Source organism: Hyaena hyaena, unplaced genomic scaffold (genome assembly GCF_003009895.1).
Source record: "Hyaena hyaena isolate Hyena2069 unplaced genomic scaffold, ASM300989v1 scaffold_1, whole genome shotgun sequence".
NCBI lineage: Eukaryota > Metazoa > Chordata > Mammalia > Carnivora > Hyaenidae > Hyaena > Hyaena hyaena.
In genome coordinates, this window is record NW_024080633.1 from 10,595,354 (window position 1) to 10,620,564 (window position 25,211).

Sequence of the window (25,211 nt, forward strand, 5' to 3'; positions counted from 1 at the left end):
CAGGGCTCCTGCGTCCCTGGACAGCCGCCTCCAGGCTGGTTGTGGCCCGCCCCGCCCCCGCCGCGCACACGTGCTGTCGCTCAGCCCCAGGCCCCGCCCCTGGCCCCCGGCTCCGCCCCCGCACACGTGCTGTCACTCAGCTCGCGCCCCGCCCCTGGCCCCCTGCCCCGCCCCCGCCGCGCACACGTGCTGTCGCTCACTCGGGGCCCCCGCCCGCGCACTTGTGCTGTCACTCAGCCCGGGTTGTGTCCGAGCGGGAGGCTGCCGGCCGGACACTCGCCTCACTCCGCCAGTCCATGGACGCCGCGCTGCTCGTCGCCCTCGGGCTGCTGGCCCAGGTAAGGCGTCTGGCCGCGCGGGGTCCCTTGCCCCCTGCCCTCCGTCTTACGGTGCGGCGCTCCCGGGACCACTGGCCCTGGCCGCCTTTGGGAGGACCCATGAGCCGAGGGTGCCCGGTGGGCAGCTCTGTCCGGGGTGTTCTGTGCCCCGAGGGGTCCAGAGGCGAAGGGTGACCTCAACCGCCTGAACTGGACGGGCAGCCAAGCCGGGTGGCCGCCGGGAGACCACCTAGCAGGCCGGCCCTTCCCCTGGAAGTGCGCCCCTCAACCCTGCGGACTTGTGGGGAGAGCTGGGGGGTGCTGGGGGCAGGAGCACCCCAGCTGGAGGAGCCGGGAAGCCGGGCTCCCTGAGGACAGTCCTGCTGGTCTGGCAATGACCCTGGTTAGTTCTGAACAGATTCTGAGTCACCCCCCCCCCCCACCGCATGTCCTGGGGCAGGAGCAGCTGCACCTCTGCCCTCCAGGAGTCCACGCTCCCCTGGGGGTGCCCCCCCTCCACAGGCCGCCGCCCCCACACGCCTCACCTGGCCCAGGTCCCTGGTCTTTCGGAGCCAGGAGCAGGGCGGGGTAGAGGGAGGCGCAGACCATGGGCACCCCCTGGGAAGGGGCCACATGTCCTTGCATCCTGGGCCGAGATGGCCCTTTGGACTGGGCAGGCGTTTGCCTGAGCCTGGGAGTGCAGCCCCCCGCAGGCTGAGTCAGGGTCGCAGGCTGGGGGCAGGGCTGGGCAGTGGCGGGGACACTGCGTAATAGAGGATCTCCGTTCCCTTGCACTTGACAGGTAGTGAGCTCGAGGGCTTAGTGAGTGCCCACAGGTGATGGTGCCAGACACGGGGAGGGGGGACAGTCAAGTTTCCCAGCACCCACTCGGGGCCTCTTGAGTCCTCCTGACTCACAAAGACCTCCCAGCTGTGGCTGGAAGCTGATCAGGTGCCCCCAGCTGGACCCCCCCCAGCTCGGTCTCCTGCACCCCTGCCTTTGGGCCCGCCCACCCCCCACAGGGGCCCCCCTGGGCCCCTGGCTGCCCACAAGCCGCGCTCCCCCAGCCCTCTGCTGGGGGCCACGCAGAGTCAGCGGCTTCCAGCTGCCCCCCGCAGCACCTATGCCCCCCGCCCCCGCACTGGCCTCCACTCCAGAAGGCTCCGCGGCTCTGGGGCCCTCTCCCCACTCGCTGTAGGAGCAGCAGTCCACCCCCACCCTGCCCCACACCCAGTACGCGGGACAGGCGCCTTGACGGAGACCTGCGTTTCGGGGTTTGGGGTAGCTCTGCCTCAGATTCCTCTCCTCCCCAGGGCTCTTGTGGAAGGACCCCCACAACTGGAGGCTTTGGAGATTTGGGGGGAATCAGCCAACGGAGCTTGGACACAAGTTCTGCCCTCGGTGTGGCTCAGATTAGTGCTTGAGGAGAGTTTTCCCAACCCCCCCCCCAAATACATCCGTGGCGGGACCCTCCCTCCCCCTCCCCCATCCAGCCCAGCTTCCAAATCTGTGTCTCCCCCCATCCAACCACAGGGCAGCTGATGGCTCCTCCAGACTTCCCTTCCTCCACCTCAGGAGCGAGGCCGGGCTGTCGGAGGAGGGGCCTGGGGACAGGGCTCTGCTGATCCGGTGCTGACTGCGTGTTTTGGGACAAGGCACACCCCTCCCCTGCGTGTGCCCCTAAAATCTCAGTGAGGGGGCTTAGAGTGTGTGCTGGCAGAACTGGCCTCTCGGCTCCCTCTCTGGGCCCTCAGTGCCCCCAGAGCTGGGCCTGCCCTTGGGGGGCAGGGGGAGGGAGGGAGGAACAGGAGAGCTTGGATGATTCAGGGCGACGGGATGGGGATCTGGGGGAGCCACATGGTTTGTGGAAGGAAAGTGCTGCGGCTTAGCTGCACTCCTGGGGGCTCTGAAGTGTGAAGACCCCCACAGGGCAATGTGGGAAAGTACCGGAACAGGGACCCGGACCCGGCAGAGATAGGCCACACCCTGTGGTCATGATAATGTGACAGGAGCGGGGGCAGCAGCGGGCAGCTGGCTCCTGGACCCCTCGCTCTCCTGGAGGTGGACGGGGCAGCCCAGGAGCGCAGCGGGGGAGGGGGGAGACAGCCGCTCCGCTCACCCCCTTGTTTTGTGGCCTCACCCCTCCTTTGAAGCCTGCAGCAGCTGCAGGGGCGACATGCAGGGGCCTCTCTGGGCCGGGCGACAGCTGGGCCGTTCCCCGCGGGCCTGATGCCCGCCAGCCGTCCAGGAACGGGGAGCTGCGGATTCCAGCCTGGCCGGAAGGGGCTGGGCCTGGGGAACTTGCGGACTTGCGGGGGGTGCAGGGCGGCAGCTCTTGCCTCCGCGGGGGGGCGGGGGGGACCCCACCCACATTCCACCAGGCGCCAGGCCAGGCCTCCCACCCGGCTGCTAGACCCTGAGAAACCAAACCAGGAGCCAGAAGCACCGCTGAGGGCAAGTGTGGGATTAACGCCCCAACCTCTCACCCGAGCCCAGGCCTGCAGCTGCGTTTTCTGAGGTTCGCCCAGCGACACAGGACAATTAGAAAACATTCCCTTCCCCTAACGATGGACAGGGCTCCAGGAAGCCGGGCCACGGGAGCAAAGGTCCAGCCCAGGCCCAGCTGCTGCCTACCCGCTGACTCTCGGCAGTGATTTTAGGGAGCCCCGGGGCGCCTAAAGGCCAGCAGTGCCAAGAGATGAAGTGGGCTCTCCTCACCTCCCACCCAGGCTCCCCAGTCAACAGCTTCTCCACCCGGGGTGGGGGAGCACCCCGGCTTCTTCCCAGGCTCCTGGGGACTACGCCATGGCTTAGAATTCTTTGTTCCGAGCCAGCCGTGGGCTGCCGTGGGCCTCGTCCAGGCAGAATGGGTTCCTACATGGGAGGAAGGCGGGGGGAGCTTTGTTACTCAGAGGCCATTGGGGTTGGGTGTCGGGCTGGGGGCGGGCCCCAGTGAGGGGTAGTAGCCTTGGTGTCTCTGTGGCTTCCAGACTGTTCTCTCGGGTTCTTGGTTAAGGGAAAGGCAAAGGATGAATGTGAGGATATCGTTGGGCATCACTTAGGGGAAATGGGTCCATGACACCCATCGGTTGTGGCCCGGCGTGGGAGCAGCACGGCGGACGGTGGAGGCGGGCGCACAGCCCCTCAGTGGTGCCTTCTCACTTTGCCCACGTGCTGGGGGTCTGTGTGAGCTTCGTTGGTGTGGCTTTGTCCTGGCACCAGATGTCCCGTGATCCCCAGGCAGCTCCCAGACCCTCCCCCAGCCGGCCACGTCTCCTGGCAAGGGGTGGCTGGAGGAAAGAGGCTAGCTGAGCAATGCCCGGACGGCGGACGTGGGCTGTGGCCCGGCCCGGCCACCCCACCCACCGCAGCCTCTGATCTGGCCAGGGGCCCTGCCAAGGCTCTGTGGCTTCTGCTGACCTCTTGAACTTGGGCCGCGGAGTCCCAGGCTCTGCCACGACCACACCAGCCCCCACCACGTTGCTGGGCATCCCAGAGTGTCAGCCAAGGCCACTGGCAGAGAGGGGGGCAAGGGGCGGCCAGAGGCTCTGTGGTGGGCTGGACAGGGCAGCGTGTGCCCCCCAGTGTTCCTCCAGGAACCTGAGATCAGGGACCACCCCTGGAGCGCCCCTCCACACCTCCCCGCACTGAGGCTGGGGGGTACCCCCGTGAGCGATGGAGGTTCAGAAGCTGGCTTCCTGTCTGTTGCTCTCGGGCTGTGTGGGCTTAAGCAAATGGCTCAGCCTCTCTGAGCCCTACTCTGGGTAGCCAGGTTTCTAGGGGCCGTGAGGGCTGAGAGAGGGCCTGGGGAGGGGGGAGAAAGGGATGAGAGAGACGGACACGGAGCTCCATGCTGGCTCGAGACGCCCAGGGACACACGCTGTCCCCGCTAGCGCGATGACAGAGGCCAGCAGGGCTCCACTTGGCGGGGATGCCGAGCCGCCCCAGGCAGGCTTGGGGGCCGCGCAGGTGGAGGTGCCCCTGGGACTGGAGGTGAGGAGGAGACGGGGATTCCAGGACTGGGGGCCACAGGGAGAGATCAGCTGTCGTGTGAACGTTACAAAGTGTGTGGAAGGCACTGCGTGCTGGCCCTGGGGTGGTACGGAGGCCGGGGGAGGTGGGGAGCAGAGGCAGCAGGTTACACGGGGTGGCAGTGTCCCCCCCCAACCCCCCCCACTCCTCCATGGTGCTTCTCTTCTGAGGCCACTAAACCATTCCATCCCACGCCCACTCTCTGGGGACTGCAAGGCAGCGGTTGGGGGTGAACTCAAGGCACTGGGGAGGCAAAGGGCAGCCAGGGAGCATGGCCCCCCTTGAAGGTGCCCCGGGAGCCACCCCTGCCCACCTTAGCTAGAAGGGAGCACCCCCCAGCCTGGGTGGGGCCAGAGAGGTTCTAGGGTCATCCCCAGAGCGCAGAGGGCTGGTATCCGGAAGGGCAGTGCCCCCCTGCATGCCCCCAGCTGGCCTGTCCTGCCTGGGGCTTGGGGGGGGCAGGGCAGGGTGCAGCTGCTAATGGGGGGGTCAGGGCATGACCAGCCTTCGAGGGTGCATTCTCCAGCAGCCAAAGCCAGCTGGGTCCCAGCACGTGACCAAGCCCCTCCCCCAGACCCTGTCCCCAGTGCTGCCACCTCTTACCAAGTCCAGTCAGACTCTGGGCCCCTGGACCAGAGCCCCCGTGCCCGGCCGGCCACAGTGCCCCAGCCGACACTCAGACCAGCCAGCACCCCACCAAAGACCCTGGGGCCTTCCCAGGAAATTCAGGGGTGTCTACACTGGCAGCCCTGCCCCTGACCCGCAGGATGGGTGCCTTTTCTGGGCCTCAGTTTCCCCATCTGAACTGTGAAGTGGGGCTCTTTGTGCTCACCACAGGGAGCTGCCAGTGGGCCTTGAGAGCTTGTTGACCGGTACCCACCCCCCCACTCCCAGTGCCCCCAGTTCTAGGCCAAAGCCTGGCCCAGGGAAGGGCCTGGGGGCGTGTCTACGTGCCCTGGGGAGGAGGGGTGAGCACAGCTGCTACGCGCTCCCCATCTTCCATTGGCAGCCCCAGGGCCCCCTGGGCACGTGGAGAAGGGGGAGAGCACCCCAGGGCCCTGAGGATCCCGGGGTGGTGGGCTCTGTGGAGGGCAGGACAGCATGGGCTTAGCCCCCAGTATTGCGGTCGCACTGCAACCCCTTGGGCCCCATGAACCACCCCCCCATCAAGGGGGTTCAGGTAAGTTTGCTGACACCCTGGAAACCCAATGCGCCTTCATCCCCCAGGAGCCTGGAAAAGCCCCTCCGAACCTGCCTGCGGGGCAACACCTGGGGGGGCACCTGGAAGCACTGGGGGGGGCCCCACCCCCCTCAGGTGACCCCTTGCCCTCGGGGGGAGCCCCATACCCCCTTTCAGGCGGCCCCTTGCCCTCTGGGGGAGCCCCACACCCCCTCAGGCAGCCTCTTGCCCTGGGGGGCCCCACACCGCCCTCAGGTGACCCCTTGCCCTCTCTTCAGACAGATCCAACAGTGGGGAAGGGGAGAGGTGTCCCACCCCGTTAGGCACACTCTTCTGACACAAAGCGTCCCTGGGAGCCTCCCCCAGCGGCCGTTCCCAGAGCTGAGTCTCTCTGCCCCCCAGCACCCCACACTCCCGGGACCTGGTGCCTGACCCTCCCTTGGGCCGCTCCTGGAGGAGGTGGGGGCCCGGCGGCCTCGCTTCCCGCCAGCCAGTCAGGAAACACTCACCAGGCCCCAGGGGCTCCCAGGCGAGGACAGGAGACACGTACAGGGCTTTGGAGCCCCAGGCTTGGGGTGTGGCTGCAGGGTCTCCCCGGGCCATGAGCTCAGGGCTCTGATGGGGGCCGAGGTGGTGGCTGCTTTACTTTCCTGAGGCCTGGCTCGCTGGGCTCGCTACGTGATTGACGGCTGATTGTGCTTTCATTGCAGAGCCTGGACCTGTCGCTGGGGGTCCCTGGGCAGAGGAGGCCCAGTGCCCTGTACCCCTGGCGCCGGGCACCTGCGTCAGGCCGTGTGCGAAGGGCCTGGGTCATCCCCCCCATCAGCGTATCCGAGAACCACAAGCGTCTCCCGTACCCCCTGGTGCAGGTGAGGGGGCCCCGGGGGCAGAGCAGGGGCTGGGCTGTCCCCAGAGGGTCCCCGAGGGCCTGTGGTTTAGGACAGCAAACCGTTGGGGTCACAGGCCAAGCTGCTGGGGGAGGGGTCAAGGCCGGGGAAGAGGGAGGGACTGGGTTGGGGCGCCTCCCCCAGCCTGGCTCCTCCCCGGCAGATCAGGTCGGACAAGCAGCCGCTGGGCAGCGTCCTGTACAGCATCCAGGGCCCCGGCGTGGACGAGGAGCCCCAGGGCGTGTTCTCCATTGACAAGTTCACGGGGAAGGTGTTCCTGAACGCCATGCTGGATCGGGAGAAGACGGACCGCTTCAGGGTGGGGCCCGCTGTGGGGGGGCTGGCGGGGGGCTCCTGGGGCCCCGGGGTTGGGTCGTTAGGCCCCATGCCTGTCATTGGTAGGTGCGGACAGGGATTTGGGACTAGGGCCTGCAGCCCAAAGAAGATATTCAGGGTTATATTCCCATTTAACAGATGGGCATGAGCAAACTGAGGTCCCTGGAGGTGGGGCTTGGTCCTGCCCAGCCAACAGGCCTGGGGAGCCCCCAGCAGAGCCGCTCTGCTCAGCCTCCCAGGAAAGCAGCACTGGACACGGGCGCACTCTTCACACCTCACCCTGCTTTTGCCCCCGCCTGACCATGTTTGGTGGGGGAGGGGCGTTGTGCGGAAGCCCACAGTGTGGCCCCTCCTAGTAGCAGCTGTCGCTGGATTCTCTGGGGAGGGTGCATGGGGCCCACCCCTTGGAGGCCATGGGGTTGTGAGGTTGGAGAGAGAGGCTGGGGGGAGGGCGCTGGAGAAGGGAGGGAGCCTGACGCCCCCCAGCCTGGCCTCTCCGAAGTGTTGCCCTGGGGGAGGGGGCTTCTGACTTTGCTTTTTCTGTGCCCTGAACCTGCTCCCTCCAGACTTGGAGAACAACCTCTGGGGCCCCTTACGCAGAGGGTTGTCAGAAACAGTGATCCTACCTGGACATGATAGCACACTCGCTCCCCGAAAGGGGTTGGCTTGGGTTTTCATTTCACGGGTCTACTGCGCTCCTAGAGGAGCCTGTACTGATTAGCAGAAGGGAGGGAGTGGGAACGCTAGTGAGACTGTGCCTTCAGTCTCACACAAAACATAGCTGTGAGCTTCCCGGCAGCCAAGGTGAGCAGGGCAGCACGGCGGCTGTGGGCAAGCAGGCTGCTCTTCGGGGAGGTCTCATCTGCTGCACACTCGGCCCAGCCCACGCCGTTTCTCGCCTGTCTACACTGGTGTTTCCAGCGGGACACTGAGTCTGCGCTTCTGTCCCTTTGCATGGCCTGGTGGGAGCCACCGAAATCGTGGGAGCACGGCACCAGCCCTTGCTCTCTGCTTGCCTAGCTAAGGGCCTTTGCTCTGGACCTGGGAGGAGCCACCCTGGAGGAGCCCACGGACCTGGAGATCGTGGTTGTGGATCAGAACGACAACCGGCCCGTCTTCAGGCAGCAGGTGTTCAGTGGCCGGGTGCCGGAGGGGGCAGTGCCAGGTGAGGGGCTGGGGGCTGCGCGGGGAGGGGGGGGTCTGAGTCCGTCCGAGCCCACAAATAAGCAGAGACTCTCCAGCGAAGGGACTGCTCTCAGCTCCACTCCCTTCCCCATTTCAATATAAATTTCAAACCCAACTCTTCCCAAATGCGGTGAGGATTTACGGATGGCCGGGCTCTGACGGCGGGGCGGCTGCACGGAGGTGAAATCAACACGAAGTGGGACTGACCAGTTAAAAGTGCACAATCCGTGGATTTAGCGCACTCACGACGCCGTCAGGCTGGTTCCAGACCACGTCTGTCCCCGGGAAGGAACCTACGGCCGCACACACAACACAAGGGTCTGTCCTCGGGCCGCCTCGCCTGCCTCGCCCGCTCCCGTGGGACGGACCTCGGTCCTTCCCGCTCTGGCCCCAGGGGAGGGGCGCCTGCACGCTTGTTTATTTCGTCTCCCTTTTCACATTTCAAGACTTAAAATGACAATCTTTTCTTTTTCTTTAACTTCTTTTTGACACACTTTCAGACTTGCAAAAAAGCTAAAGAGAATTGCAACAGCTGCGATGTTTATCATGTTTGCTTTGAACTTGTTGCTTGTTTTCCCTTCCCTGGGGGCGGTGGCTGTGGACACGGCAGCTGTGGACACGGCGCGCTCAGCGGGCTCCAATAACTTGGATGCAGTGAAACTGTCAGAATTAGGAAGCTCCTACGGACACGTACGAACAGTCCAGCCCAGTGACGAGAGCAGAGAACCCCCCTCGGGTCCCCGCCCTGCTTCTGGGCCCCCTGTTCCCGCCTAGTGACCCCCTTCTCCAGGAGAGGCCCCCACACCCTGACCCTGGTTCTTCCTGATGGATAAAGGCCTCAACGCCTGATCGGCCGCAGATCTGGTTCTCTGGGCCATGTGGTTGTCGAGGGTGGATTTTATTTGCCGCTTGCTCTTCTGTGAGTGAAGAACAGGAGAGAGGAAGGGAAATCGCAAACGTCTGGGAACGCAGGAGCTCTGCTCTGGGGGAGGCCGTTAGGCAGGCGGACGTGGTCTGGGCTGCGGCTGCCCGTGGCCTCTGCGCGCCCGCCACGGCCCATGTTCCTGCCCCTCCCGGAGTGACGGCCGTTGAGTGGCACCTGGGCGAGGCTCCGCGGGTCGCTGTGCGGCCGAGCCTCCGAGGTGCAGCTGCGGGCCCCCCGCCCCCACCAGAAGCAAACAGCTTCTCCCTCGGCTCAGGGCAGGGCCCTCCCCTCCCCTCCCCTCCCCTCCCCTCCCCTCCCCCGCAGGCTCTCTAGTTCTCCGAGCCCCAAGCGCAGGCAGACCGTGACCGAGCCTCGGGGGCCTTCCCTGCCGTCCTCCTCCTGAGCCCCCGGGGGCCAGTGGACGAGAACTGACCACGGGCGTCGCCGTGGCCGGTGATCCAGCCCCACCTGCTGCCTGCCTGCCCTGCTCCACCAAAGCTGAAGCCCCTGCACTTCCGCCCTCACAGATGGCGCCCTGCCCCTCGTCAGCCTGAGCAACTCAAATTAAGTACTATGTTGCGGATTATCTGCTTGTTTGCATCCTTAGGTTGGGACTATGTTCCCTCTCCACCTCCAAAGCCTTTTCGTTCTCTCCACCTGGAGTAGTTCCTGAGCCGTTAGGTTTTCGGGACCCTGACTTTTGTTTTTTCCAAAAAAATTTTATCGTGCTAAAATACACATAGACGTTCCCATCCTAACAATTTTCTTTGTTTTTAAACATTTTTTAATGTTTTATTTATTTCTGAGAGAGAGAGAGACAGCGTGAGCAGGGGAGGGTCAGAGAGAGAGGGAGTCACAGACTCTGAAACAGATTCCAGGCTCTGAGCTGGCAGCACAGAGCCCGACATGGGGCTTGAACCCACGAACCGTGAGCTCATAACCTGGGCTGAAGTTGGACGCTTAACTGACTGAGCCACCCAGGCGCCCCACCATCCTAACAATTTTCAAGGGGACGGTTCAGTGGTATTAAATACGTTCATAATGTGGGCGCCTGGGTGGCTCAGTCTGTTAAGCATCTGACATTGGCTCAGGTCATGATCTCGCAGTTTGTGAGTTCGAGCCCCGCGTCAGGCTGTGCTGACAGCTCAGAGCCTGGAGCCTGCTTCCGAGTCTGTGTCTCCCTCTCTCTCACCCTCCCCCTCTCGCACTCTTTCTGTCTCTCCCTCAAAAATAAATAAACATTAAAAAAATACATTCATAATGTGCAGCTGTCCCCGCCACCTGTCCCCAGGCCCTGGCTCCCACCTACTTTCCACCACTGCAAATCTGTCTACTCTAGGGACTGCATAGAAGTGGAATCTTCTAGTATTTGTCCTTCTGTGACGGCTTATTTCACTGAGCAGGAGTGTCTTCCAGGCTCATCTGTGTTGTAGACCGTGTCAGCAGGTCTTTCCCTTTAAAGCTGAATAAATACTCCATTCCGTGGCTGGACCACGCTTTGCTAGTCTCTTCTCCCGTAGATACGGGGGTGGCTTCCACGTCCTGGCTACAGTGACTGTCATGAACAGGAGTGTGCACATAGGTCTTCACGCTCCCACTTTCCGTTCTTTGGGGGACACGCCCGGAAGTGGGGTTGGTGGATCATATGCAGATTCTGTGTTTAATTGAGTGGCCACCGTGCTGTTTTCCACGGCAGCTGCCCCGTCTCACACCCCGCCAGCCACGCACGGGGCCCCTGGTTCTCCTGGCCGCGCCGACACTTGTTCTCTGGTTTTTCGTGGTAGCCGTGCACGTGGGTGTGAAAGTGGTGTCTCGTGGTTGGGTTTGCATCTCCGCAACCACAGCTGAGGCCGGACACCTTTCCATGTGCTTTGTGGCCATTTGTTTATTTCATTTGGAGAAAAGTGTTTTCGCGTCTTCCGCCCGGTTTCGGGTCGAGCTGTGTTGCTGCTGAGCTCCAGGGCCCCCCTCCACCTCCGATCGGCCCCAGCAGACCCCGACCTGCGCTCGCGCCCCCGGGCCTGGGGTCTGACGCCGCTGTAGTGTCTGGCGCACAGCGTCTCCGCGCGTTCACGGGGTCCCGTTCGTCCCGCCCCCTCGTCGCCGTGCCGTCGGCGTCACATCCAGGAATCGGACCCAAACCCGGTGTCGTCAGACCTCTGCCTCTGTTGTCGTCTAAGGTTTGTCGTTTTAGGCCTTACGTGTAGGTCTTTGATCTCCCTCGAGTGAGGCTTTGCACTACGGCGTGAGGTGAGGGTCCAGCCTCACGCTCTGGGCCGGGGACGCCCGGTTTCCCAGCGCCGTTTGCCGAGAAGACCGTGTCCCCCCCTCGGGCGGCCTGGGCACCCCTGCAGCAGGCCGTGTGACCGCCGTGTGACGGTCTGTCCCCGGACCTCCTCCACCGGCCGCGCGTGTCTGCACGGCCGCACCGCACGGTTCTGACCCCGCAGCTTGGCAGTAGCTTGGAAATCAGGCGGTGTGAGCCCTCCCGCTTTGTTCTCAGTGATTCGGGCTTCCTTGAGATTCTGCATGAATTTTAGAACGGTTTTTCTATGTCTGCCAACAAAAAAGCTGTCCTTAGGGTGTTGATAGAGTACTGAATCTGCAGAGTACTGAATCGCTGTGGGCAGTGCTGACGTGTAACAGCGTTAGCGTGCGATCCATGAACATGGGATGTGTTTCCATTTACTTGTGTTTAGTTCCTTTCCACAGTGTCGTTTTCACTGCACGAGTGTCACGCCTCCTTAGTCACGCCTAACACTGACCTTCTGAAGCACTTACGGGCATCTTGAAGAACACGGGTTTGTGTGGCTGGATGGGATTTGCACGTTGGTAGCGCCAATGCTCGTTGGCGCACCGTCTCAGGAGGCACACGCATCCCATTCCTGCAGATGTTGACTTCGATTTGCCTTGTTAGGGGGTGTCTTCCGGCCTTCTCCACTGATTTTTTTTTTAAGTTTATTATTTTGAGAGAGAGCAAGGGAGGAGCAGAGAGAGGGGGAGAGAGAATCCCAAGCAGGTTCTGCACTCTCGGCGCAGAGCCAGACACGGGGCTCAAACTCATGATCCGTGAGATCATGACATGAGCTGAAACCACGTCAGATGCTTAATCACCTGAGCCCCCCAGGCGCCTCCGCTGTGAGTTTTACATGTTTCCCCTTGTAGTTAATAGGCATCTTGCGGAAGATCCTGAACTAGTTTCCTGTTATTCCTTAAACGTCCACCAGGATGAGCATCTGCTCACGGTCCTTGTCTGGGTCTGTTCGTGTTCTAGGCGCCGAGAGCTGGTTTCCAAGTCTCTTCCCCACTTGTCAGCGGGCTTTCTGCCTGTGGGAGGCCTTTCACTTCCCCCTGTGTGTGTACGTGTGTGCGTATGTTATTTTTGTTTATGTTACTCTGGACTTTTGAGGTCTGACTCGTTCAGTGAGTTATAATTCCTTACAGGCATTGCTTTGATGCCCAAATTGTCCGTGTTTGGCCAACAGGAGGCTCGTCAGATTGGCCACCGTCAGGCCCTGGCGGCAGACAGAGCCGGGAGCTCTGCTTCCGTGTGCACACGTGTGTGTGCTGCTCACACCTGTGTTTCCGTGTGGGGAGTTCCTGCAGCTCGGAGCTGGGCCCAGGCTTCCAGCTGCTCCTCCCGTCGGACCCCAGGCTCTCGGGCCCTGGCGGGCTGTCTCTGTGTCTGGGGGACACAGGCGTCAGCTCTTGATCGAACGTGTGTACCGGACGTCCCTGCCTCCCCTCCAACCAGGCCGAATGTTTGAGTTCGTTCCAGCCGAATGGGGCCTGGACCTGGCACGGGGAGACGCGTCCCGGGGTCGGGCCGGCACCCACGTGCGTCGTCCTTGCCCGTCCCCGTCCTTACCAGGCACCTACGTGACCAGGGCCGAAGCCACAGATGCTGACGACCCGGAGACGGACAACGCAGCCCTGCGGTACTCCATCCTGGAGCAGGGGGGGCCCCAGCGCTTCAGCATCGACGAGCACACGGGGGACATACGCACCGTGCAAGTGGGTCTGGACCGAGAGGTGAGGCACCACCGTGCAGGCTGGGGGCCGGGCGGCCCGGGCCGCTTCCCCGCCCGCCTTCTTGGTCTCTGAGGCTGACGGGGCAGCTCACCTCAAGCCGGGCCCTCCGCCCCAGCCGTGCCCAACCCAGTTGTCCCCCGGACCCAGTAGAGGGGGCTCCCGCTTGCTGCGGACGCACACCGTGGCTCTGGACACCCGTGTCTCAAAGCAGGTCGTGCGGTCAGGGCCGGGGAGACGGGGGAGCAGCCTCCGCGTGTTTTCTGCCCACAGTGTGCCCCGCCTGTTGCCTGCAAAGCCGTCAGGCGTCCTGGCATGGGGTGGGGCCATCCACGCGGCCCCACGGCGGCCGGTCACGCTCTGGAGTAACCGTCAGTCTGTGTCCTTGCACACTTTTCCTCCATCGGGATTCCTGCTGTCCCTCATGACTAGGCTTCTTTGCAGCTTCAGCACCTCCAGGAAGCCCTCCGTGGTTTCCCCGTGGCTACTTACACAGCTCTGTCTGGTCACAGCTGCGTTAGGTGGTCTTCATCAGCCTCTCTCCCTGCCACTGGATGTGGCCCCTCAACGCAGGGACCCAGCTTGTCGGCTCAGCATCCAGCATGCTGTGGGTGCTCCGTAAATGCTCACCCACCTGGGTAACTGACCGCCTGCACACTCGTCGCTGGGCCAGAGTCGGGGCTGGCAGTGCCGTGGTCAGACCCCAGGAACCGGGCAGCACACTTCACCCCAGGGCCGGGCAGGGGCCCCTGACGCGCACGGCACACGGCTCTCCTGGGGGCCCAGCCCGGGGGTGTCTGCCCCCCACTACAGTGCCCGCTGGGGCCCCTGACTGCACGTTGCTCTGCCCCCAGGTGGTCGCCGTGTACAATCTGACCCTGCAGGTGGCGGACATGTCTGGAGACGGGCTCACCGCCACGGCCGCGGCCATCATCACCGTCGAGGACGTCAACGACAACGCCCCTGGGTTCACCAGGGACGAGGTACTGGCCCCGCCCACACCCACACCGGGACGTCCTTCCCTCCCCAGCTCCTGACGGAGACGAGGGACTTGTCTGAGGACAAGCACAGGTTGGAGTAGTGGCCTGTGCGCCCCCAGACACGGGGACGCTGGCAGAGACCCTGGGGGCCACCCCGGAGACCCGTCGGTGGCCCTCGGGCAGCAGGAGGGAGTCTTGCCTCCGCGCTGCTGTGCGGGACGTTGGATGTGGGACCGAGCGGCCAGCCCCCGCCTCCAGGACCAGGCGGCTCACAGGGCGCCTGGCACGCAGCTGCGTGCGCGGACAGATGCTCATGGGGCGCCCCCGCGGGGTTCTGATTCCCAAGGCCACAAGCCCGGGAGGCTCCCTGGGAGGGCAGGGGTGGGGAGCAGGGGGCGCCCCCGCAGCGCAGCAGTGAGGAGGGCCCGGCTCCTTCAGTTCGTCATGGAAGCCGCGGAAGCCGTCAGCGGAGTGGACGTGGGCCGGCTCCCGGTGGAGGACAGGGACCTGCCAGGCTCCCCCAACTGGGCCGCCGTGTTCACCATCCTGGAGGGAGACCCCCGGGGACAGTTCGCAGTCCGCACAGACCCCAAAACCAATGAGGGCGTGCTGTCCGTGGTGAAGGTGAGGGGGGCGCGGCTTCCCCAGTGGGGGGCTGGCCACTGGACCCAAGCTCAGGGGGACCCCGTTTGGGGCAGAGCAGGGTGCTGGGGGACCCGGGCACGCTGGGGCTCTGGGCGTGGACCACGCCAGCCCCAGGGCACCAGGGCCAGAGGAGGCCCCCCACGGCCCGGGTTTCGTCGGTGGAGTCCTGCCTCTTCAGGTGTGCAGGGCGCACGGGTGCAGACCTGCTTAGACGCTGACACGCGAACGGGGTTCGCAGGGCCGGAAGCGGGGTTCGCAGGGCTGGCCAGCGGGCTGGAAGCTCGGGACCTGAATCCTTCCTCCTCAGGAAAGTCTCAGTTTTGTTCCTGAGGACTTTGAGCTCGGACGAGGGCCACTCAGGTCACCCGGGACAACCTTGATTTAGAGTCAGCACGTTGTGGGGGGCAATTTGGCCCCAGTCCTGGCCCCCTCGGCACGCCCGGCGAGCGTGGCTTGGGTCACCGGGGAGGACCACCCGACCGAGTGACGCACAACATCTAACAAACTCATTCTGAGTGACGAGTGGCTGTCATTTTTGCATTATCCTTCGCAGCTTTTGGTCCTGAATAGTTCTGATTTTTGCAGGGCTAAAGAGGGGAAGGGAAGGTGGGGGCTGTGAGGAGAGACCGAAGGGGCGGCGGCCCCGCTGTGGGGGCCTCGCCCTGCCCCGTAGCTGCCTCCGGGCGCCTCGGATGTGGGGGGGCCCGGGGTGCTGAGCGACCACCGGCTCTGCGCCCCGCCCCCAGCCCCTGGACTACGAGAGCTGTGAGCAGTACGAGCTGCGAGTGGCGGTGCAGAACGAGGCGCCCCTGCAGGCGGCCGCGCCCAGGCCCGAGCGGGGCCAGGCCAGGGTCAGCGTGCAGGTGCGGGACGTCAACGAGGCGCCCGTGTTCCAAGAGAACCCGCTGCGGACCAGCCTGCCGGAGGGGGTGCCCCCAGGAACCCCGGTGGCCACCTTCTCTGCCCATGACCCTGACACACAGCAGCTGCAGAGGCTCAGGTGGGGGCCGCAGGGGCGCGGCAGAGGGAGCCGATGGCCTCCTTCATCCACTTCCCGGCCAGGGTTCCCGAGAGGGGGTGGAGGGCACAACTGCCTGAGCGTCCCCGAGGGTCCCTGCGGCCTCAAGTCCTGTGCGTGTGTGCATGTCTCTGTGAGCTTGTCCCATGAGGCCGGGCTGGGCGCTGGCTGGCACGCACGGACACCAGCCTGTTCCGGCCATGCCCTGTCCCCTGCGGTCAGCTGGTGCGTGGGGCCAGCCGATTGGGTCTTGGATCTCACCCCCAGGCCTGGCCCTGGGGATCTGTGTCTGCCTCCATGGGGCCCACGCATTGAAGCCTGGCTGTGGCACTCAGTGGCCGTGGGGCCCTGGAAGGCCTCACCTGCCTTCCCTGAGCCTCAGTTTCCTCATCTGTCAATGGGGACAGAAACCACCAGCTCAGGGCAGTCAGGGGACTGGGGTGCGCATGAGTGCATACGGTGTGTATACACGTGTGCAACAAGTACATGCAGTACGTGTGCCGATGGGGGGACGCACGTGTGTGGTGTGTGTATACATGTGTGTTTATGTATGACCACACCTCTTGGGGTCCTGCATAAGGTCAGGGTCGCTCTGTCCCCTCCTTGGCCAACAGCTATTCTAAGGACTATGACCCAGATGATTGGCTGCAAGTGGACAGAGCCACAGGTCAGATCCAGACCCAGCGAGTGCTCAGCCCCGCCTCACCCTTCCTCAAGGATGGCTGGTACCGGGCCATTGTCCTGGCCTACGACGATGGTGAGCGCCAAGCTGTGCCTGGGCTCCCGGGCCCCCTGCCCAGGCTGGCCACCTTTGCCTCGGCCCAGGGGCTGAGGGCTGTGTAGGCCACGGGGCCGGCTCCTCGGAGTGGGCGGGGGGGTGGGGGCCGTCTGCCCCAGCAGGGCACGGAGCCCACCAGGCCTCTCCTGCCTACAGCCTCCCCACCCAGTACGGCCACCGGGACCCTGTCCATTGAGATCCTGGAGGTCAATGACCATGCCCCTGAGCTGTCCCCACCATCTGGCAGTGTGTGCAGCAAGCCGGATCAGGGCTCTGGCCTTCTCCTGGGGGCCACAGATGCGGACCTGCCCCCCCACGGGGCTCCCTTCCACTTTCAGCTGAGTCCCGGTGACCCAGAGCTGACCCGGAACTGGAGCATCACCCAGGTTAACGGTGGGTTCTCCCGCACACAGTCCCGAGGGTGCAGACCTGCGCCCCAAGTGTGCTCAGCACCGTGTCCTGGCTCCGCAGCACCCTCACATGGGGCAGGGACCATCACCCCCGGTGGGAGGATGGGGACACTGAGGCCCCAGATCGCGGGCTCTCCACCCACCAGGCCGCTTCTCCCAGCAGCAAGGGGCGGGGCGGCGCGGGCCCTGGAGGGGCAGGGTCTGGGGCCTTTGGCGGGGAGGCCCCTACTGACCTTGGGCGCCCTCTGCAGCCAGCCACGCGCGCCTGCGGCTTCGGCACCAGGTCCAGGAGGGTCTGCACCGCCTCAGCCTGCTGCTCCGAGACTCCGGGCAGCCGCCCCAGCGGCGCGAGCAGCCCCTGAACGTGACTGTGTGCCGCTGCGGCCCGGACGGCACCTGCCTGCCGGGAGCCGCTGCCTGGCGGGCGGGGGGCGTGGGCGTCAGCCTGGGCGCCCTGGTCGTCGTGCTGGCCAGCGTCGTCCTGCTGCTCTGTGAGCCCGCGTCCTGACCGCCTGCTGCCCTCAGACCCCGCCCCCTCGCGGGCCACGCCCCTGCACCCCCCCTCGCGGGCCCCGCCGCACCCCTGCCCACGCCCCACGCGTCCACACCCACCGGGCACCCACCACCTCCTCTCTGTCCCCCCTGCTCAGTGCTCGCCCTGCCGGTCGCCCTCATCACGCGGTCCCGGCGGCAGTCGGGGGACAAGGGGTTTCTGCACGGGCTGCAGGACGACCTCCGGGACAACATCCTGAACTATGATGAGCAAGGGGGTGGCGAGGAGGACCAGGTGAGGGGAGGGCGTGGGGGGAGGTGGTGGCTTAGAAATGCCAAGCGGTGGGAAAGGTCCCTAAGGAGCCTAGGCCGTGGCCCCCCCAGGACCCCTCACTGCACCTTCAGGAGGAGGGAGTGGCGCCCTCTGCTGGCTAGCAGGCCGTCACAGTCCTCTCCCCCCCACCCCGCACCCCTTCACTCCACCAGGGTGCCCGGGACCAAAACCCCACCCTCTAACTGATCCGGTTTTATTCTGCCTACTCTGTCCCCAGGATGCCTACGACATCAACCAGCTGCGCCACCCGACAGAGCTGGCGGTCTTGCGCGCACCCCTGGGTCGTCCGCCCCTGCGCCGAGATGCCCCATTCGGCCGAATGCGCCCCCAGCCACCCCGCATGCTGCCCACCAGCCCCGAGGACATCGCCGACTTCATCAATGACGTAGGTGTCCCCGGAGGTGTGCAGACAGGGGCAAGGGCACGGGAACCCACGCACATGGGCTCCCGCACACGCACCATCGGTGGAGAGTGGGTCCGTCCCTGGACCCCAGCTGGCCTTTGGGGGACTCCTGACGATCTGAGAGAGGCTGGGGAGGTGCAGGGGCCACAGGCGCAAGTTCCTTGGCGGAGGAAGATGCGCCCCCCCCACCGCTGGGTCTGCCCCGCCCGCCGCCCCAGCTGAGAAGAGTGAACCTGCCCCAAGCGGGTGCGGCTGTGAGCCGAGTCCTGGCACCGGGGCACGTGGACACAGCCCCAGGGGGCGGGCGATGCTGGGAAGGCAGGAACCGCGGCTGGATTGGGGGGGGGTGCCTCCTGCTGGCCTACCGGGTGCCACACCTGCCCACAAGGAACGGCCTTGGCTCAGGGAAAGCCCCCAGCAGATGCCTGGGCAGGGCCGGGTCCCGGTTAGGAGGCTGTGACCCTCCGGGTGAGACGACAGAGGTGGAGGGGACAAAACTCTGCAAAACCTTTAAAAGGCAGAAACGGGGGCGGGGGGAGGGCCTCGCAGATGGGATGTGAGGGAGCCTCAGGGGTCCCAGCCCGGTGTTAGGACAGCCGCGCAGACGTTAGTTTCTCTTCAGACCCGCACCCTAGGGCGGGGCTCCCAGGTGCCTGCGCTCAGGGCTCTGCCCCACCCTGCTCTTCCCGTGGGGTGGGGGTGGGGGTGGGGGTCCTCGCTGCAGCCTGGGCTGGGGCGCCGGCGGGGACCCTGAGCTGCCGGTGCCTCCCCGCAGGGCCTGGAGGTGGCAGACAGCGACCCCAGCGTCCCGCCCTACGACACCGCCCTCATCTACGACTACGAGGGGGACGGTTCCGTGGCGGGGACGCTGAGCTCCATCCTGTCCAGCCTGGGGGACGAGGACCAGGACTACAGCTGCCTGCGGGACTGGGGGCCCCGCTTCGCGCGGCTGGCCGACCTGTACGGGGCCCCCTGAGGGCCCCGTGACCCCCGCTGGGCGGACACCCGCCGGACACGGAGGGCACAGGCAGCCCGGCCGGGGCGCGGCGGGCCTCTGCGGAGGCAGCCGGGGGCACAGGGCCGCGTCACCGAGGCCCCGGGGGCCAGCCTGCTTCTCCCCGGGAGGACAGAGCGGGGGCCCCGAGCCGGCCAGGCCCGCGTCAGTCGTGCTTCCCTGGGGCCGGACACCCCCGCCCCCAGCGGCCTCCCACTCACGCGGACCTCAGCTTCGTGCGGAGGGAGCCGCCACCCCGCCACCCCCCGCTCCTGAATTAAAAACCTGCCCTTCTCTCCAGTGCGGGTCGCGCAGTCGGGGCTGTGGTAGCGGGCTGCCCCCCCCGGGGAGGGGGGAATGTGGGGAGGGGGCAGTGAGCCTCCCGGGAGCCCCCTCCACGGCGGGGTGCGCGGCCGAGGGAAGCAGCAGCGAGGACACCAAGTTCCACGGACGCCTTTATTCTCCACGCGCGGCGGGGGGGCGGCGGCCCGGGGCCCCGCCCAGGCGGTCGGCGTCCCGCAGCGACGCGGGCAGGTGGCGGCCGCGGCTCTCGGGCAGCAGCAGGACGCAGAGCAGGGCGAGCACCGCGAAGGACGCGAAGACCACGTGGTGCAGGAAGAAGCCGCGCCGGCCGTGCACTTCGGCCAGGGGGGCGGCCGCCTGGCCCAGGAAGCCCGCCCCCAGCACGAGGCCCAGGCCCGCGCCCCTGCGGGAGAGCGCGCGGTCGGGGGCGTGGCAAACCTGGGGAGGGGCGGGGCAAACGCGGGGGCGGGACAGCGGGGGCGTGGCAGTGAGCAGCGGGGCAAACGCGGGGCGGGGCAAACGCGGGGCGGGGCAAACGCGGGGCGGGGCAAACGCGGGGCGGGGCAAACGCGGGGCGGGGCAAACGCGGGGCGGGGCAAACGCGGGGCGGGGCAAACGCGGGGCGGGGCAAACGCGGGGCGGGGCAAACGCGGGGCGGGGCAGCGGAGACTCCAAAGTCTGCGGAAAAGCTGCTCCCCGGCCTGGCACTCTTCATTCATCAGGAAATGCGAAACGGGCTTCCCGCCACTGGCATTTTGTCCTCGCTGCCCCCCAAGCCTGCGGCCCCCGTCCCCCACTCCCCTGTGTGACCAGTGTCCCCTGGACCCCCACCGCGGCCGCCCCCGCTCACCTGATCACGGTGGGAAGCACCTCGGCCGCGAAGAGGCTGCTCAGGGCGGACACGGCGTGGGAGGCCAGGAGGCCCAGGGCGGACAGGCACAGCGCGGCCCAGCCCGGCAGGTCTGGGGGCGGGAGGAGGGGTTCCCACGGGGCCCGGCCTCCCGGCCCTTCCCCCCATCAGGCGCCGCAGGCCCTGCCGTGAACCAGACCCTTAACATCGAGCCCTTGAACCTCGGGCTCTTTGGGCCTCAGTTTCCCCGCGTACACAGTGGGGAGGCAGACGAGGTAAAAAACAGCCTCATGCCAACATGCCGCATCCGGTGCCGCCTTCCCGGGGCCCCAGGAGGCGCTGGTCCCGGACCCGCGTAGGTCAGACCCTCCGCCAAACCCGAGGGCTGTCGGCCTGCGGAGCCCCACACTCACACTGGGTCCCGGCCAGGAGCAGCAGGGATGCCAGGCCCATGACCAGGGTGCCCAGCAGCAGGGCCGGGCGTCGCCCCCATCGGTCCCCCGTCAGCAGCAGGAGCACAGCGGCCGCTGCCTCCAGGCCGGCGGCCAGGAAGTACGGCCAGTAGAAGGCGGGCTTGCTCGGGGCCAGGTTGCGGAGGAAGCCGGCTCTGATGCCCCCGCAGATCAGTCTGGGGGAGAGGGAGGACGGAGCTGAGGCCCCGCCAGGGCAAGGGACTCCCGTGACCAGAGACCTGCCCGGGGGGGGGGGGGCAGGTCATCCATCAGCCCACCCGCGCCCTCCCCTCCTCACGAACTGAAGCCCAGGATGACCGCATTTCTCCAGGCGACGCGGGTGTGCCGGAGCTCCAGGACGGAGTGGTACTGGGGCTGTGGGCTCCGCGCACCCAGCATGTCCAGCTCTGTGGCTCCGGGGACACGAGGGGGCACGTATGAGGGGACGGCCCTTCCCCGGCACCCAGGGCTCCCATCTCCTGGCTGGTGCATCACCTGTTACCTGGGAGGTCTCCTCCTCGGAGCTGTCCTCCGGGTCCACACCCCCAGATTCTGCAAAATGCCACAGGATCTTCCGGGCTCGGGCTGGCTGTCCCGTGGCCAGCAGCCAGCAGGGAGACTCGGGGAACAGGGCCGGGAACCTGCAGGGGTGGGGTAAGGATGCCCAAGGATGGCAGAAGCTAATGGCCCCCCTCGGGATCCAGGGGGACAGGGCATGCCATGGCTCTCTGGGTGCCCATCCCACACCCACACGCCTGGTGCTGCACAAAGTGCGGGGAGAAGCGACCCACGTGGCCTCTACCTCTGTCACCGAACCATCTGCCACCACACTTACCCCCAAAAGAGCAGCAGAAGGCCCGTTGCCAGGGCACTGAGCCCCTGCAGAAGGCGCCAGTCCCGTGCCAGCAGCGCCAGGCCAGGCAGCAGCAGGGTGCCCAGCACTGAGAAGAGGCTGGCTCCCACGGAGAACGCCAGGCGGTGAGGGGGGTCACACAGCTCCAGGCCTGAGCAGACACGGGGGGCCTGATCCTCTTTCCAGGGCTGTGCGCACCAGTCACGGACCCACAGCTCCAGCACCCGCACCCACCCACCGGTGGCCGACCGGCCGGAGCAGTAGCCCCTCCCCCCTGGCGAGAAGGGCCCTCAACGGCAGTGCGGGGCGGCCCCCCCGTGCAGCTGACATTGCGTGAGGCCTGGCCCGAGGGGGTGTTCCCTGCCCCCCCCCCCACGGTACTCACGAGCCACGTAGAGGGCGAGGGAGAACCCTGCCAAGGCCCCCCCATGAAGCAGCCTCAAGGTCAGCAGGGCGGGAAAGCTGGCCGCCAGGGCCTCACCCGCCCCCAGGCCCGTGGCCAGCACCAGGGAGACCACGAACACAGCCCGACGTCCGAACCTGGAAGGCAGCCGGGGAAACGTGGGTGCGGGTCAGGCCAGCCGGGCGTCCAGCCGGACCCCGAGGGCCTGGGGGCGGGGCCGCTGGGAGAGAAGGGAGGGGCGGCGCCTCACCAGTCGCAGCCCGCGCCCAGGAGGACACAGCCCAGCAGCCAGCCCAGGAGGTGGCTCATCTGCTCCAGCGGTACCTTCCAGCCGTCCTCACACACCAGGTTCCACTATGGGGAACACCAGTCACCTGTGGGCTGGCCGGCCACCTCCCCGTTGCGGCAGCTCCCAGAAGGCCAGGCTGCCAGGGGCCCCCAGATGGCCTGCTTCAACTCCTCTCTGGAGATAAGGGGAAACTGAGGTACGGAGAGGGCGAAGGACTTGCTCAAGGTCACACAGCACGGTCTCCCGACCCTGGTAGTCTTCCCATGGAATTTGAGCAATTCCTGGTCTGAGCCCCCAGAGGACAATGACAGGCGTCCCCAAGACACCGACCTGGACCCCGAAGTCTGTTTTGTTTTTCTCTGGATGGGGACCCACCCTTTGGTCTCCCGCCAGGTGACCCTTGACAGATCTGACCCTCCCGCTGGCTGCAGTGCCAAGGGCCTCCAGGGCATCACCCTCGCCTCCCTCTGCCCCGCTCACTTCAAGTGTGACTCCGGGAACTGTGACTCAGGGCCGTGCTCACCTGCTCTTCCTGGACAAGGGCCCTTGACCTCCGTTGTGCACTTCCCCCCCTCTCCTCCTCCCCAAACTTAACGTACTGTTTTGGGTCATACTACATGGCAGTTTTTATTTTAAAAACCAAACGTCTGGGGCGCCTGGGGGGCTCAGTCTGTTGGGCGGCCGACTTTGGCTCAGGTCATGATCTCGCGGTCAGTGGGTTCGAGCCCCGCGTCGGGCTCTGTGCTGACAGCTCGGAGCCTGGAGCCTGCGTCGGATTCTGTGATTCCCATTCTCTCTCTCTGCCCCTCCCCCACTCAAGCTCTTCTTCTCGTTCTAAAATAAACATTAAAAAAATATTTGTGAAAGTTGGGAGGGGGGTCGGGGGGCTGATTGATCAGTACCCCGGACAGAAGGGCTGGTGTCCCAGGACAGAATGGACGGAGGATGAGAAGCCCAGCCGGTTTCAGGGCCCCAGGCAAGGGCGTGGCAGCCCTGCCCCTGTTTCCACACTGGAGCCGATCCTCCCAGGACAGAGGTAGGGATGCGGGGCAGAGGCTGCCGAGGGAGGCAGAGCTGGGCGGGTCCCAAGCCCGAGGGAGGAAGGAGAGGAAGAGGGGCCTGGGACCTCCCAGCTGCCTCCTCCCCCCCCCCTCGCACCCCTGAGTCGCCCCCGCCCCCCCCTCCGGCTTGTTGGCACCACGATGGTTAGGTCTGGTTTTTGCAAACGTATCTCCACGTGGCTACCTTGATTCAAAGCCTCCTGTCTTGGGAACCCACTTTCGACACCCACATGGCCCAAAGCCACAGCTTGCTCAAACTTCAGTGCCACCTACTGCGGACCACCTGGCGCGGAACTCCTCCTCCCCCGGGCTGCCCGCCCGCACTGGCAGTCCTTGGGCAGCAGGCTCTGCCATTAGGCCCGGCACCCCCCCCCAACCTGGGCATCTGCTGCATCATCTGACTACCCAGAGCCCAGCATGACAGCCCACGGCAGACGGAGGGCAAAGAGCAAGGCGGGGAAGAAGGTGGGGTCGGAGGAAGGGAGATGGAAAAGGGGGACAGGAGGCGTCAGAGTGACAGCAAACCCAAGGCAGAGGCGGAGAAGTCGGAGGCGGAGACCCACGCGTCCGGGCCCCCTCCGCTGGGCGGGAGCGCACCTGGGTGACCGGGCTGCGCAGCAGGCCGGCGGCGGGCAGCGCGTAGTGCCAGCCGCGCGTGCAGGGCCGCGTGCCGTTGGGGCGGGCGCGGGCCGCGGGCTCGGGGTAGCGCAGGAGCCGGCAGGGGCTCGGGACGCGCGCGGGCCCCAGGCGCGGCACGCTGGCGTCGAGCAGCGCGGGCCCGCGGAGGGCGCGCAGCGCGGGGGGCAGCAGCGCGGGGTCCGGCCGGCAGCGGTGCGCCGGCAGCGCGGTGAGCAGCGGCTCCGAGCCCAGCGCCAGCCCCAGAGCCACGCAGGGCAGCCAGGAGGCGGCGGCCAGCAGGCGCCGGGCGCGGCCGAAGCCGCCCGCCGCGCGCAGCACCCGCGTCTCCGACTCCATCGGGGCCTCTGCGCCGGGCGGGCGGGGCTGCGCGGGAGCCGAGCCGCGGGGGGCGGGCCCCTGGGGCCCAGGCCGTCAGGGGCGGGGCCTGGGAGAGCGGGCCAGGTGAGAGCCGGGGCGCCCTCGCCCCTGAAGCGGGGGCTGCGAGGGCCCGGGGGCGGGACGCGGTCTGGAGACGCGGTCGGCTAGGGGTCGGGGCGCGGGCACGTGGACTTGGGGCGTGGCCGGGGGCGTGGCCGGGGCGTGGTAGTCAGGCCATCCCGTGCCGGGGAGTGGTCGGTGGGGCGTCATCGCGCGGGGCCGTGGTCAGGGCTTGGTGAGCGGGGGCCAAGGCGGGGCATGGTTGGGGTGTCCTCGCGTGGGGCGTGGTCGGGGCGTGGTCGATGGTCTCCACCCCGGGGCGTCCTCGTGCAGGGTGTCCACGTGCGGGGCGTGGCCGGTGGGGCGTCTTCGCGCCCGGGCTGGTTGGGGGCGTGGCCGGAAGGGTCCCGGTCGGGAGGTCCCAGTGCGGGGCGTGGTCAGGGCTTGGTCGGCGGCGCAGGGTCTGGGGGCGTCCCCACGCGGGAGCAGACCGTCCCCCCTCAGGGGCGTGGTCAATGGGGGCGTCCTCTCTCGGGGACGTGGTCGGAGACTGGTCGGCGGGGCCAGGGCGGGACGGGATTGGGGGAGTCTTCGTGTGGGGGCGTGGTCGGAGGCGTGGCCGGAGGGGTGTCGGCGCAGGTGTGTGCCGGGAGTCGTCCTCACGCGGGGCGTCCGGGCGCGAGGCCTCCCCGCGCGGGGGCGGGGCGGGGCGGGGCTCACGGGCCTCCCAGGTGCGAGCCACGCGTGCGGGGCTGGGGCGTGGCGGGTGGGGCGAGGCGCCGCTGGGGGTCAGAGGCTCGTGGCAGGTTTGTAGAGCGGAGCCGGGCCGCGCGGGCCTTTAGGCGCTTCGCTGGCCTCGCGCGGGCTGGGGCCCCCCGCCCCCCCGCCCCCGCCCCGGCGGAGTCTGCCTCCCGAAACCCAGGTAGGTCGCGTTTGCCTTCAGCCCTTTTGCTGTGGAGAGTAGAGCAGGTCCTACGGTTACACCCGAGGTTCCGAACT

At 66.5% G+C, this 25,211-nt stretch overlaps 2 protein-coding genes across 2 annotated transcripts; one reads left to right on the forward strand and one right to left on the reverse strand.

Annotated features, from left to right (window-relative positions):
• Positions 1-261: 261 nt before the first annotated feature.
• On the forward strand, positions 262-19,199 carry CDH15 (cadherin 15). Its single transcript, XM_039223619.1, has 14 exons — positions 262-338; positions 6,240-6,398; positions 6,580-6,735; positions 7,773-7,917; positions 12,734-12,894; positions 13,746-13,874; positions 14,310-14,495; positions 15,263-15,516; positions 16,149-16,291; positions 16,469-16,705; positions 16,974-17,213; positions 17,373-17,509; positions 17,766-17,933; positions 18,727-19,199. Exons 1-14 carry the CDS (start codon positions 297-299, stop codon positions 18,925-18,927), a joined length of 2,358 nt encoding a protein of 785 aa, XP_039079550.1. The 5' UTR covers positions 262-296; the 3' UTR covers positions 18,928-19,199.
• Positions 19,200-19,401: 202 nt separating this feature from the next.
• SLC22A31 (solute carrier family 22 member 31) lies at positions 19,402-24,131 on the reverse strand. The gene is made up of 9 exons (XM_039225886.1): positions 23,754-24,131; positions 22,057-22,160; positions 21,789-21,943; positions 21,386-21,554; positions 21,046-21,191; positions 20,849-20,957; positions 20,512-20,726; positions 20,099-20,210; positions 19,402-19,651 (listed from the first exon to the last, which is right to left on the reverse strand). The coding sequence occupies exons 1-9, from the start codon at positions 24,129-24,131 to the stop codon at positions 19,402-19,404; spliced, it is 1,638 nt and encodes a 545-aa protein (XP_039081817.1).
• Between the last annotated feature and the right edge of the window lie 1,080 nt (positions 24,132-25,211).

Bases quoted from the DNA above. Each gene is read 5' to 3' on its own strand.
- SLC22A31 (XM_039225886.1), bottom strand. From the start codon at position 24,131: ATGGAGTCGGAGACGCGGGTGCTGCGCGCGGCGGGCGGCTTCGGCCGC. The intron at 21,944-22,056 runs GTGAGGCGCCGC...GCTGCCTTCCAG, and splicing joins CTGGGCGCGGGCTGCGACTG to GTTCGGACGTCGGGCTGTGT. The intron at 21,555-21,788 runs GTGAGTACCGTG...GTGTCTGCTCAG, and splicing joins CCTCGCCCTCTACGTGGCTC to GCCTGGAGCTGTGTGACCCC.
- CDH15 (XM_039223619.1), top strand. From the start codon at position 297: ATGGACGCCGCGCTGCTCGTCGCCCTCGGGCTGCTGGCCCAG. The intron at 16,292-16,468 runs GTGAGCGCCAAG...TCCTGCCTACAG, and splicing joins TGTCCTGGCCTACGACGATG to CCTCCCCACCCAGTACGGCC. The intron at 17,214-17,372 runs GTGAGCCCGCGT...CCCCCTGCTCAG, and splicing joins CAGCGTCGTCCTGCTGCTCT to TGCTCGCCCTGCCGGTCGCC.